A 13,936-nucleotide genomic window follows, 5' to 3' on the forward strand; every position below is an offset into this window, starting at 1 on the left:
TTTTTGTCATCTCTTTGATATAGGAAGGTTGAGGGGCCTCTTGTATGATCTAGAGTTGTTCCCAAGGTTGTACATTTATGCTTCTCTGAGAAGACAACAGCTTGAAATGTCATCCTGCAGAATGAATGATGCTTCGGGTCCTTTAGTCTACAGACAGACTGTTTATAATACCCGAGATTGATGTCCATATACTACAAAAATTATTAGGTGTTGGTCTTATTGCATGAGACTTTTTTCTATGAGACTAGCTGTCTATTAAGTAAGCCCTGCAGTGCTGCTGTCCATTTCTGTCCCCTTCTCCAGAGGGCCTTCATCTTTAGTTTCTTCAGTCCAGCTGGAGAAGGGTTGTGCATTTGTTCTTTCTCCAGCAAAATGCTGGAGTGGACTTGCCACAGCTCTGAATTATTGATTGTTGGGAGGCAGTTGTTTATCTTTGGGAAGGAGCAGGGAGGGTCAGTGTCAAACTACGCTGCAGTTACTTCTGTTCAGAAGTCTCCTGCATCAAGATGATTGAAGAGAACTGTATTGAGAGAGGAAAAAGGATGCCTCAACTTTTCCCTCTTTGCAGTTAGCAAACAGTGCTAGGTTGGATCCCTGAGTTGTAGTCCCCAACTCATTTCACACCCCGTTGTCCTAATGGGCAGGTCCAACTTTGTTTTGTTTCATAAATATCTGCCTTTGACAAGCTGAATTATGTATTATTACAATTTGGTGATGTAGATCTAGAAAATACTTTCAAACTAGTACTTAATAATCCTGAAAGAGTGAAATCACTAGGACATAATAATATATCTATTGTACCTCAAAATATTTATTGGTAGGACCTGTAAATTATCTGAAGGGAGGTTGTTTTCTGGTAGAAAGAAGTGGTTTGCATCCCTAGGAGGGGATGTCCCTGTGTGTCTCTGCCTTTCCAATAACTTTTACTGACAGTGTGTGTATTTCTTGGTTAACCCATCCTTACTTTTGCTTCTAGATCCGGTCTAAGGAAAAGATCTGGAGTCCTTTCCTTGCTCTTTGAAAGAGTTCTATTTAGTACTTTTTCTATTGATTGATTTCTGAGTGTCTATAGTTGGACACATGATATGAAAGTTACATGTGTGTATGTATAGACAGAGAGAATTTATATGTCAGCATTTTGAAATGCCTTGTAGCTCCGAAGTCTTCACGGTTTGTGTTGGCTGGTGACAGTGGACTTTACAAGGCAGCAGTTTCTGTGATAGTAGATAGGGTGCTCCAGGTCTGACTGAGCTTCCTGTGTCAGGTGGGCAGTATTCATCTGAGATACTGGGATGTATTTGAGCCCCTGATATTTGAAAAGGGAAAAATTGTTTTGAATCTACACCCAGCATAGACAGACAAACTTCTGTTTAACTGGTAGGTTAATGTTGTTTATTTATTTTTTTCTCTTATGTTTCTCTCAGTGACCCTGGTGGAGGGATTGAGATGTCAGAGTTCATACGAGAAGCAACTCCCCCTGTGGGCTGTAGTTCACGCAATTCTTATGCTGGGGTAGATCCCAACAGCCAGGTAAGAATTAAAGTTGCTGCAGTTGTTGTGTTAGTACTGCTGGCTTTGCAATCTGTAGAGTAATCTTTGCTGATTTTTTTTCTTATTATTTTAATTTTTTTATTGTATTAGGATAAACAACTTGCCTTTCTGTATTTCTTAACTGCTTTATTAGGCTGGTATTGCACTCTCCCAGCTGCATAGCTCTTGCTTATCTCATCTTGTGTCCATTTTGGGAATGGCTGGATTTTATAAGGCGATCTACTGTCCCATCAGAAAGTATTCCCTTTTGCTTTGTTAGCTTTCTTCTAATTTAGTGAATCAGAACGGTTCAGAGCATGGTCAAATAAGTACCAAGACCCACTGCGGTGGGCTTCCCTCATCCTTTTGGTATCAGTGAACCGTTAGGTAGCTCAAGCTGTAACTTTATCCTTATGTTCTAACTTTGTTTTCCTCCCTTACTTTTGTTTGATATGTCATCTAGATGCTTAATTGGCAAACTTCAGTTGTGCTGAGTTTGAGGCTTCTGTTAAGTCTTCTTAGAATGTATCCACTGCTGATTTATCCCTTGCAATGCTAAATAGCTTTCTGAAAGTTATTATTCCTGACAGTTCAGACACTGCAGTCAAAAATGTTAATTTGCTAAAGTACAGAGCGAGATAAACTGGTAGAAATGGAAACACTAAAACTGTTTATTTTTGGATGACCTCTGCAAAGTCTTCACTATTTTGATGCTTCAACAGGGGTGGGAAGAAAACAAAAAATAGGGGCTGCTGCACACCAGATGGAAGTGCTGAGGAAGTTGGCTTTATTAGATTTTAATGCAACTTCATTATGCTCTAGTTGCCTTTGTAATTTCATTGGGGAAGTTGTTAGACTTCCTTATTGTGTCTGCTAGATTTATGCATTCAACTTCCATAGTGCTGCATATGCTGTTCCTTCTATTTGGCTTGTGATGTTTAGCCACTTGTGGCATCTTTCTTTTACCAACTCTTCATGAGGACAAGTAGATTGACTGGCCAGACTGTATGCTTATGTTGACAATGAGCGATGCAGCATCATATTAAAGATACAGTAGCTATTTTTGAATGATGTGGAAACCCTTGGTGTGGTATTACAGTATCAAGTCCTTCTAATTAGCTCTCTGAGCAAGCAGTATATAATGTAGTGCAGTGTTATGCTAATGTTGGTGTTTTATCTGAATAATGCTTCTTTATGCAGCATAGGTACTCTAAGAGATTTTTTCCTTTGAAGAAAGCAGGTATTTGGTAGTGTTCAAAGGAATAGGAAGCGATGGTCCCTGTAGGAAGGCAGAACTAAGCTGGGGATTGTGTTTCTTTGGTCTTTGGAGACAAAACTATTCCAAACATACTTACAACAATTTTAATGTTAAAGCATGTGAAGAAGCTCTGTGTTCTTTCCTGTGTGTTTTAATGCTGACACTAACTCAGTTAAAGCTACTGTGAAAGGAAGTATAGTGTTTAAAATGTGTTTATGCTGGTAAAATTAGTGCTCACTAGTCCCTTGTGATTGAATTTGCAGCATCAAAAGGGTATGTGAATAGTAAGCATCCAAGTTCTGTTCAGTTTTTTGTGTGAAATAACTTTCCCATGCTGATGCATTTGCATTCAGCTACAGCATTCAGCAAGGCATGTTACTGAAGGGAAAAAAAGTTGAAACATGGCAAAATGACTAACAAAAAGTATATGTGACAGTGTAGTAAAGAAAATGCATTAAACTAGCTCCGGCTGCTTTTTTGTATTACATGTAGCAAAGCCATTGTTCTTCCGTAGTATGGTTGAAAAAAAAATCTGCACACATCTTCACATGACCTTAAATTTGCAGTGCTTACAAAGGAGAATTAGTAGAATTATGCTCTCTTTTCCCCAGAGTCATTTGAACTAGGGATTTTTGAAAAACAGCGTCCCAATAAGTATACAGTAAAGTAAAATTGCTGTCATTTTTATTTACCTTGCGTTCAGATTTTGCCTTGGAGTGCTCTCTTATCTTATTTCTGAGTGGTTTAATTATTTGACACCTGCTTTTTTGTGTGCTATTCAAAGTTTTGAGAGAGGTGGTAGTGGAAATATTATTGAAGGAAAGACTAAATTCTCTTTAGCACCTCTGCAAAATAATCTGCTACAGATTACAGGATGTATGTAGCCTGCAAACCTAAATGGCTAGCTAGTTTTCGTATGAGGAGGTGCATGCCTGCTGGTTAGCCATTGAACATGGCTGAAAAGCAGATACTATGAATTTGAAATGTGATTGTAACTAATATCCAAGAATAGGTCAAGGAATACTGCAGTCTTCCACTAACCAGTTTACTTGCTTTGAGATAACTGTAATCTGTGTACTCGGAAACTGTCTTCAAAAGAAAAATTGCATTTGCAGGAATGAGAGGGAAGAATAAGATACCATAGTAATAAAATTAGGTTAAATTGATTTAAGCTTATCCAGCTGCCAGCAGGGATCATCCTGCCATATCCCCTGTTTATGCTGCTGCCACTTTCCATGTACCAACACTTAGGTTCTTGTGATTACCTGGCCATTGGATCAACTCTGACAGACCTGAAAACTAACCCTGGTAAAAATATGTATCTTTTCCCATGGGAGCAGTTTCTGGATTTAGCTTGGTGTTAACTATGTTGAACAGGTAAGTTTTATATTAACATAGTGTTTTCTTTAAGCATTTTAAGCAACTGGGATGATTGCATTAAACATTCCACTTTACAGCAGCAGTTATTAGTGTACTACCATAGTAGTAGTTTTGTTTCCACATTAAGTTTTTTTCAAGGAAAATTCCTAGATTAGAAACTGTTTTTAAAATCAGCATAGTAAAATCTCCAAGTACATCAGCTATAAAACAGAATAATGCAGTGATATAGTTGGATGCATCCATCAGATGCCTTGTCATCTCTGTTTGCAGTGGAAACATTCTGAGTCAGAAAGGATTTTACAGCACTGTGCTGTTGGATGCTTTTGTGCCTTTGAAAATCTCTCCTAGATGTATAGGCAAGTGCATACGTTGCAGTAATAGGAAACAACAGTTGGGTAATTATGTAAAAAGCTGTAAACTTTCCAAAACTCCCTGTTTCTAGGTTGGATCTGGGTTATCTCGTCTGGGAACAGCAGCAACCATCAAAGGTAAGATTTTTGGCTACTTCTTGAAATTACCTTGCAGTAGCACTTCACTATTGTTTACTATGTTGTTTCCAAATACTGTCTACCTTTTACTATTACTGTTTACTAACTGGAAGAAATCTTCCTTGGAGTCGCAAATTATGTGTGTAAAAACACTAGGAGAGAATATTTTGGAATCCATGCTCTGTTTTCCATGTAACACCATGTTTTTCTTTTGCTTGTAAATGCAGACCCAGGGGGTTGGTTTGAGTGGACTTTTCCCTACTATTTTGAGTTCTGTGCAACCAATCACCCTTCTGGTATTGTATTTCGATGACTTGATTATTTCTAGTTGCTTGGCATCTAGCAAAAGTATTGTCCAGGGTAGCCCTTGTGAACTCCTTTGAGATGAAAGGATAAATTATTTGTAGTATGTGAAGTTGCTATCTTGTAAATTTATTAAGCCGATAATAAGACAAAAGAAAATGAGATGTGAATTCTTGTCACTTTCCTGATTTTTCTTACCTTTTTTCTTTACAAGTATTTTGTTACAATCTATCCCTCATTTTTATTGGCAACCATGCAAAAATGAATATTCAAATAGATATGTCTTTAAGAAAAAAAAAATCTTTATTTCCATTGGGTTCTGTGTAAGATACTTTTCCAGTTTTTATGGAAGACCTGTGTAGTTGAATGAAAATTCTTATATACAAAATAAAAGAAATAGAGTAGACGATACTTACCTCTAAAAGATAAGACAAATAGTGTTACTTGTAATTATTGTTTTTTACCTTCAAATGAAGAAATAAAAGCAACAGTCATTCATGACAGGTGAGAAGTCTGCAGTGTATGTAGATGTATGTGTTAATACTTCGAGTACTAGTACTCTTCTTTCTTAAAATTCACAGGAGATACTGACACTGCCAAGACTTCTGATGATATCAGTTTAAGTCTTGGCCAGAGTTCTAGCCTGTGTAAAGAAGGGAGTGAAGAACAAGGTAAAATTTCTTCTTCTGCATTTTAAACATGGTATTTTGTTACCAAAGACCCTTTGCTTAACACGCTAAATAAATTCATGCAATTTATTGATAGACTCTAAGAAAGGATATCTTGAAGCTCTCTGTTTCCGTTCTTAATTACTCTGAGTTCCTGGGATGCATAGCTTGAATACTTTTAACTTTATTCTTTGGCTGTGTGCTGCGTGTTTCTTGTTCTGGCATCTTCCAGCAGGTAATAAATATTTACTGTCTCCTTACTGCTGAAAGATAGCTAGCTTACATGTCTCTAGATGATCTCTGTCATACTGAAAGTGGCCTGGGATTCATGGACTTTGTTGTAGACTAATTTGCTTTGCTTTCCAATACAGCCAAATGATTTTTTTTCAAAAGCAGGTGTGTTTCTGTAAAGTAAATAATCCTGTCCAGAGTTCTGTGTTTCTGGAGCTATAGGCTGCTTCTAATATGCAAGCTATCAGAGTTTTGTAATTGTTTTTTCCTAGTATGTAAGGAAACTGCTAGCTTGTATTCTTCAGTTGTCCAATTTTGTTTCAGATCTCACTTTTCATTTAGCTTCATTGCTGGGAAAAAGTCTGCTTGGACTAAAACAGAGCATAAAACTGTAGGGAAATCTTTTGTTTGCTGATTTTAAATTACCTGGTGACTTAGCAGAAAATTAACTCTGGGAATACTATAGTTTGTTTTGGCCAATCTAATCAGACTGATGGGTTCCTTTCAATTGTTACTGTGTGATTCAGTGCAGAAAATCTTTAAAATAGAAGATTACAGCTGGCCGTGCTGTTGTAATAGGCAGCAGGTTCTACTACTTTCAGCTGAGTAACGGAACTGTTTGTGAAGGCTAAGTTCAACACATGGGCAAATACACTCTACAAAACTTCAGTAATTGTAGTAACTTAACTTGGCCTCCAGATCTTCTATTTCTAGTGACCGTACCAAAAAGGAAAGTAGCCTGACTTTCAATACCACCTGCAGGTGGACACTTTTACAGGAGACTGCTTGTGATGGATAACAAACAATTGTTCTGACCAAAAGCTAACAGCAAATTCTTACGATTTGCTTTAACAGCACCAGTTTTAGAGACATAAAACTCAGTAACTTTGTAGGGAGTTTCATTATAGTACCAACAGACCTCTGCCAGTGCCTGCATCCTTGCTAACTGTGAGCTTACTTGGTATCTGGTAGGAAAGGTGACTTTTATGGGTTTTTTTGTGACTTCAACGTTAATGGGGTTTATTCTGTCTTCTTCAATAATTTTAAAGTTTGTGAAACAGTTAGCTGCATGTAGGAAATAAAACAAAAGGTAGGGTACCCTTTAGTGATTAAGAAACTTTGGGATATATAAAAATGAAGTCTGACACACTTGAGCAATAGAGGAGGTTGGGGACTTGTCAGAATCATGTTGTCTTTTTTTAATAAAAAAAGAAACCATCAACACCAGCTTAATCTTAGCAGCTAATAAAAGTCTGTCAGGTTTGCCCAGATGCTAAGAAACCTTTTAAATGATAATGTGATGCGTAGTACTTGCAAATGGATTTGTCGGTTTATTTCCTTTATCTGATATAAACAAGCAGTTGTAAAGCAGATTGTATAATGTACGTGAACATTCTACATTAATATTTTTTAAATATGTACTTAAACAGATTTGGCAACTGATCGGAAGCTTTTTCGTCTGGTGTCGAATGACTCATTTGTCTCCATCCAACCTTCATTATCCTCTGGACAGGATTTGCCAAGAGACAACAGTGACAAAGTGTGCCTCTCGAACAACCAGCTTGTGGACCAGTCTAAAACCAGTGCATGTGACACAGAAGTAGCTTCGCTTGTAACTCTGCATTCTCACTCCTATAGGAAGGATCATAGACCACGAGGTGTACCAAGGACTTCTAGCTCTGCTGTCGCTTTTCCAGATGCTTCACTAAATGACTTCCCTCTCTACCAGCAAAAACGAGGACTAGATCCTGTCAGTGAGTTAGAAGCTTCCAAGCCCCCTTCTGGATCCAGAGAGTCCTTGGCTGAGAACTCTTGCATTTCAGGAGTTTTTCAATTAGATGACATTCTGAAAAGTAGCAGCCCTCAACCATTGGCTAAGAGTGGGAAGAGCAAATCCTTGAAAGCAGATAAAAGTGTGGACAGTCTGAGAAGCCTGAGTACTAGAAGCAGTGGTTCAACAGAAAGCTACTGCAGTGGGACTGATCGTGACACTAACAGTACTATCAGTAGCTATAAAAGTGAACATACTAGCTCAACGCATATAGAAAGTGTGTTGTCAGAGCATGAGGAGGAGTCTCCTAGAGAAGAGAAAAAGGATGCTAAGAAAAAGGACTGTGGTGTTGACTCGGAGGATGACAGTAGTTCTACTACTGACAAAAGGACTAGTAGCGAAAGGACTGCTGTGGAAGTGAGCACTAACAGTGGTGTTCAAGAGGTAAAGGGTTCTAATGCATCTGATGAGATGCACAGTCAGAAAGGTCTTGCTGCCTCTGCTTCAGAAGAGGCCAATAAGAACCCACATGCCAATGAATTGACTACACAAGCTGACAGGCCACCTGGGAAGGCTGCTGAACAGAGAGATGAGCAGAGTGAGAAACTAGCTGTGTTAGTAGATTCAAGAGCTTCTAAGGAAACAAGTGGAAAACAAAAAGAAGGAGATGTTCGACCAAAATCTTCTAGTTTAATACATCGAACAGCCTCTACGCACAAGTCCAGCCGGAGAAGGACAGGAAAAAAGCGGGCTAGTAGTTTTGATTCAAGTCGGCACAGGGAATATGTTTCCTTCCGAGGTGTATCTGGTACTAAACCTCACAGTGCTGTGTTCTGTCACGATGAGGACTCCAGTGATCAAAGTGACTTGAGCAGGACATCAAGTATGCAGTCAGCTCATCAGTTCAGCAGTGATAGCTCTTCCAGCACCACCTCCCATTCATGCCAGTCTCCTGAGGGAAAGTACAGTGCTCTAAAGACCAAATATGTTTCTAAAGAACGTGGGGGCACAGACCCTGAAAATGCTCACAAAACCCATGTAGGCTCTGAAGGAATTAGCAAAAAACGATCTACACGTCGGACTTCTAGCACAAACAGTGCCAAGAATCGTGCTAGAGTATTAAGCCTGGACAGTGGTACTGTAGCTTGTTTAAATGACCCAAATAGTTTAATGGCACCAGGTAACATAAACCAGTTAACCACTTCAAAATCTGATTTGGAAGCCAAAGAAGGAGAGGTGCTAGATGAGCTATCTCTGTTGGGAAGGGCTTCACACTTAGAGTCAGTCACTCGTTCTAGGAATAGCTTACCAAGCCAGGCTACGTTTCCTGAAGGGGAAGAGCAAGAATCAGCAAGTGGAGGTAAGTAAATGACCTGCCAGAAGTACCTTGCCATATTTTGTTAATGAGTCTGGTACCTGTGAGTTAAGTTACAACTACACTTAAGTGTCTTCCTGTTTCTTCATTCTTGCCTAGTAAACCTGACAAAGTGTTTCCTTCGTAATCTCTTGGAAGAGCTACACAAATGGGAGTTGAATTCAAACAAATGTTATGAAATCTATAAGTAGAGGTGTTATGGGTTTGTAACTGGTAGTCTTTGTTAACCAAAGCTGTATCTTAAAATTATTATTTGGGATCACATCAGACCTGCTCCATTGTATTACTCAGACTTCAAATTATGTGTACTATTTTAAAAGTTAACAATAAAAGAGAGACTATTTTTGTTTGAAAGATTGTGTGGTTTAGAAGATTGTGAACATGGAAGTGATTGTTTGAAGTTACTGCTGCCTCTTAGATGAACTCTCTGGCATGGCTTGAGGTGGTACTAAAAAAACAACCCACCCCCAAACTCTTACCATGCTGCCTTCAATTGTGCATTCTTAAGGTGGTCTAGTTACTAAGTTGAATTCGCCTAGGGATTTGATTTTGCTTAGCCTTGCCATTGTTGGCTAGACAGTGTTGTTTACTTTGGGGTTGGGGTTTTTTTGTTGTCATTATGAGAACACAATAACCTTCCTGTGCTGGAGAGAGGAATGTAATTTCCTCTTACTTTCTATAAGTATTGCTTTGCTTGGAGTAATGTGAGTACTAAGCTTACCTGTAGTAGGTGGTATTAATATAGATTAATAGGGGCATTTAAAAAAAATTTTTGAGCTCTTAATAGTTTTTTGTTTATCACTTGTTACAACATTTCAGTCTCTCTTCTTGGTTAACCATATGGACTGCCTTAACTGGAAGGCTTTTTGTGTTGTGGAAGACAAGTGGGTTTAAAATATGTTTTCAGAGCAGTATGGGATTGCTAATTACCTCAGTCTGACTTTTGGGATTGTTTGAGGGTAATACCTACCAGATAATCTGGATCTTGTTAGCTAAGCGCACAAATGCTTCATACAATTGTATTTTAGATCAAGACAGATATTTTTAAGAAATTGTAGCAAATTTACTGTGCTTATTTAGACTGCCTAAACAAAGTAGTGATTCTTCCATCTTAAAAGGAGAGACTTCCAGCTCACAGTAACATGAGAGATGACCAATAGTCGTTTTTTCTTTCCTTTCCTCTGACACTAGAACAAACTCTAAAAACTAGTACAATTAATTTTGGGGGGGGAAAAGTGTGCTACACTGAAGTTCAGCTGTTTATTGATTACTGATCAAATTTGACTGGCTTACTTTAAAAAACAAACAAACAAAAACCCACAAACAACAACGCCCCTCCCCCCCAACCCAAAAAACCTGCATATATTGGTACTTTCTGTATTTCTGTTATTCCTAGCAACAGAGTTCTGCAGTAGCTTTAATGAAAGAGTCCAGGTTGCTCTTTTAGTACTAACTCTGCAAGCTAAACACTTAACACATATTCTTATTATGCCTTGCTAAAGTGGCATCTCTTCTTTATGTCTACTGAGGGTAATTTGACTAATAAAAGGTCTGCTTTATGTATTTACTGTTTTGACTCTATGCTCTCTTTAGCACAAGTTTTAATTTCATTTTGGTTTGTGTTATTACAGCTTAAAACTGTTAAGGTTCTCGCCCTATATGCAAAGGAGGATTAATATACCTTACCTTACAGAACATGTCAGACTTTATGCACTCACCAGTAATCCGTAATCTGAAAGAATCAGTGCATGACTGATGCTGTATACTGCCAAATATTTTGATTTTTCTTTTAGACTGAAATAGTGGGGAAGACCAACCCTAACACATTTAAAAGCAATCTTAGACACAAATCTGTAGCAGCTTAAGCAGGGAAGTCTTGCTGTCATTCTTGACATACTATTCTCTTCAGTTTCCCCTTTAAACTTTGTTTAGGTAAAGGTCATTTTGAAGTTGTTAGTATTTTTAATAAATGGCAAGCACCCAAGTATTACTTGCCTGTGGGTTTCAGGCTGACTTTAAGCAGCAATCTGGATTCAGGTTCTCCAGATTTGATGACATCATATGATTAATAACACTTGCTGTATCTTGTGTTTCTTATTACCAGCAGAATAGGAAGTATTTCCTTTATGATTGTAAGAAATTCATGTCATTCTGCTTTTTTGAAAGCAGAACAAAAATATCACTTTTCTTTAGTATTACTTAAATATTTATGCAGTCATGTCTGGCATCAAGTCAGTAATTATTCTGAATTTATGTGTTCATGATCAATCTGAATAATCCCTTCATGTTGTCCTTCATTTCTACTGGTTCTTCTTTTGTGTGTGTTTTGTTGGGGTTTTTTTCCCAAATTTATAGTTTATATTGCAAGTTTTGTAACAGCTGTGTCTAATTGTGGCTTTCTTCTTTGGGCTTACCTGTGACTAATAGTAATTGGAGAAAACATTTTAACTTTTTAGAATCTAAGTTGCTTTATATTCAGTATTTCCCACTATTGAGTTGTCTTCACCTTTTGGAAGTGTTTTTAAAGACATACATACATGTGTAGTACACATATGATGTATATTTATATGTGTATAGAAATTACTTGAGAAAATTAAGAAGTTATTTTATTTACATGTAGCAGATCAATTAGAGTAAGCTTGGTTCAGATTTTCATAAGATCAGAGGATATTGGTTGGATGGGACTTTTAGAGGTTGGTCCAATCTCCTGCTGAAAGGATTATTTTATAATTTTATATAAATATTTTTTAATTTCTGTGATTGCTTATAACTTTCTGCAACAAATAATTAACAGATGGCAGGCTGGATAACCAAAAGACTGATATTAATACCGCTGCCTCTTTTTCAGTCAGCAGCTTTCAGTTCCTATTTTTCAAATATGACTTAAATCAGTAATTATAACTTCATTTTATCTTCAAGTCTTTGGGGAGTAAACCAAAAAGTACTTTCTTACTTGTGTAACTGCTAGAATGTGTTCCGTAAAGGATATGGCCTTTAGTAATCTTGTACTAAGCAGGATGCTATACAAACTTGGGACGTACTTTACTTCAGCAGATACAACTTAGCAGTTTCGTTTCTATCTTATTGTGCCGGGAAGTGGTGAATGACTCACTTTTTACAAGGTAACTAGTACATTTAAATAGAAATTGCAGTTCATTAAAATGCAGACAAACAGCATTTGAAAATTCTGTAATTAAATACATGTGGTGGATGTATAACAAAAAAAAAAATGGAAGATGTCTTACAATAGTTGTTACCCCTGTTTAACTACTCAGCCTCTAAAAGTTGATGGGTTATGGGTTAAATGAAGTTGTTTAGATGTCTAAAAGTTTGCCTAGATGTCCAGTGATATTTTGGAAGTACCACCTTGATAGTCTCCTATGCCTGGTTTCTGTCAGATATGTGCTATTTCTGGATTGCTGTTTGTAATGATTTAAAGAACCAACATAATGCTGTATATGACATAGTGATGTTTTGTAAAACTTCAGCTGACCTGAAAAGTCAAGTGTTCTCCCCCAGTTCTATGTTAACTGTAAAAGATGCACGCTTTAAGTTGCTACTCTTTTACAGCTTGCTGTATTAAGATTTATTTATTTACTTTAAGTTCTTGAGTTACATACCCTTTTGTAAATGAAACTGCATGTAATGTAATGCATTTTTCCTTCTGTGCATTGCATAGTGATATTGAAGTAACAGCTCATACTATTCTTCTGTGTTTTGTGGTCTGCAGTACATCTCTACAGGCAGGCAAAATATGGTTTTGTGAGCTTGGACTAGAATATTGCATTTCATATGGTGTATGCAAACCTGTTCATCTTCTCAGTCTGCATGTATTTGTACATATATGCTTAGCGTATCTGCCTGTAATCATTAGACAGTATCCTCTACAAAGTTAAAAGTACAATTCAGTTCTCTACTATGCAGCCACAGTATATCACTCTTTTCCTACTATGCTTATGTTGCATATGGTCTACAGTCATTACTTATTTTGCCTGTGTTGTAGAGCTGTTCCATGCTTCTGATGGCTTTAGTTTCATATGTTTTCTGCAGATGGAATTAATACAGTTACAGAAGATGGGGCTTCTGGTCTGTTTTCTGGGAGTCTATCAGTTCACATTCAAATTGCTAAACCAAACAGTTTTGCATGAGAAGTCAGACTCTGAAAGAGTTTGGAAATGGTAGAAACTGAAAAATGTGTATATTACACACAACCAGATTACAGTATGTTGGCTATCCCTGTGTTCAGCAGGACGCCTCCTGTAACTGGATCAGATTAAGCAGATTAGCCAGTAGAAAGGGCTCTCTTCCATATGAGGTTCTTTACTGGAACCAAAAGACTGTATTCCATTACTTGATTTTTAGATGTCAACTAGCAGGTCATAATGTACACAGCATTTGGTTCAAGCATGACATAGAAATTTTAATGTTAGCTCTTCCCAATATCTGACTTTGAAAGCATAATGTTATGTCACAGCTTTTGTGTGTAAAGGTTGAGTTTTACAGAATTACCTCTGACTTTGGATATCTTGTCATCTCAGTAGAGGCGAGATGTTGCCATTCAGCACTTAAAGATGTCAACAGCATTAGGAGTGATGTGTGAGGCTGAAATGGAATTCTGCAGTTTTGGAACTTAACAATGAAATAACACTTGGAATGAATCTTGCATCTACTAATTGTTAATCACTACCTACTAATGCAAAATGCAGTTTTAGTACATTGTGCGGGGATTCTGTCTTGCCTGTTTTGTCCCATTTCTGGTATTTATCGATAATACAGGGGCTTTCATTAGATGACTTATGACCAAGATAACTACCATCTTCCTGATACTTTGTGGTTCCATAAAGGTGACGATGGGGAACAAACAAACAAAAACCTCAGGTTTTGTCCAGCTCACAGCAGTGGCTGTTGAGAGCCAGGAATGTGTGTAATTGC

The 13,936-nt window shown here is 37.5% G+C and overlaps 1 protein-coding gene across 12 annotated transcripts in view; it reads left to right on the forward strand.

Annotated features, from left to right (window-relative positions):
* PCNX1 (pecanex 1) overlaps positions 1-13,936 on the forward strand; it is a 93,260-nt gene that overhangs the window by 13,350 nt on the left and 65,974 nt on the right. For 11 of the 12 annotated variants that reach the window (XM_030030560.2, XM_030030531.2, XM_030030569.2 and 8 more), the window contains 4 exons: positions 1,425-1,530; positions 4,611-4,656; positions 5,541-5,630; positions 7,289-8,989. In XM_030030560.2, the coding sequence (XP_029886420.1) occupies positions 1,425-1,530; positions 4,611-4,656; positions 5,541-5,630; positions 7,289-8,989 (1,943 nt within the window). Of the gene's footprint in view, positions 1-1,423; positions 1,531-4,610; positions 4,657-5,540; positions 5,631-7,288; positions 8,990-13,936 lie in introns of all 12 variants that reach the window. The other variant, XM_041122061.1, reaches the window with a different exon arrangement.

The sequence above is a fragment of the Aquila chrysaetos genome, chromosome 2 (genome assembly GCF_900496995.4).
Source record: "Aquila chrysaetos chrysaetos chromosome 2, bAquChr1.4, whole genome shotgun sequence".
Classification (NCBI taxonomy): Eukaryota; Metazoa; Chordata; class Aves; order Accipitriformes; family Accipitridae; genus Aquila; species Aquila chrysaetos.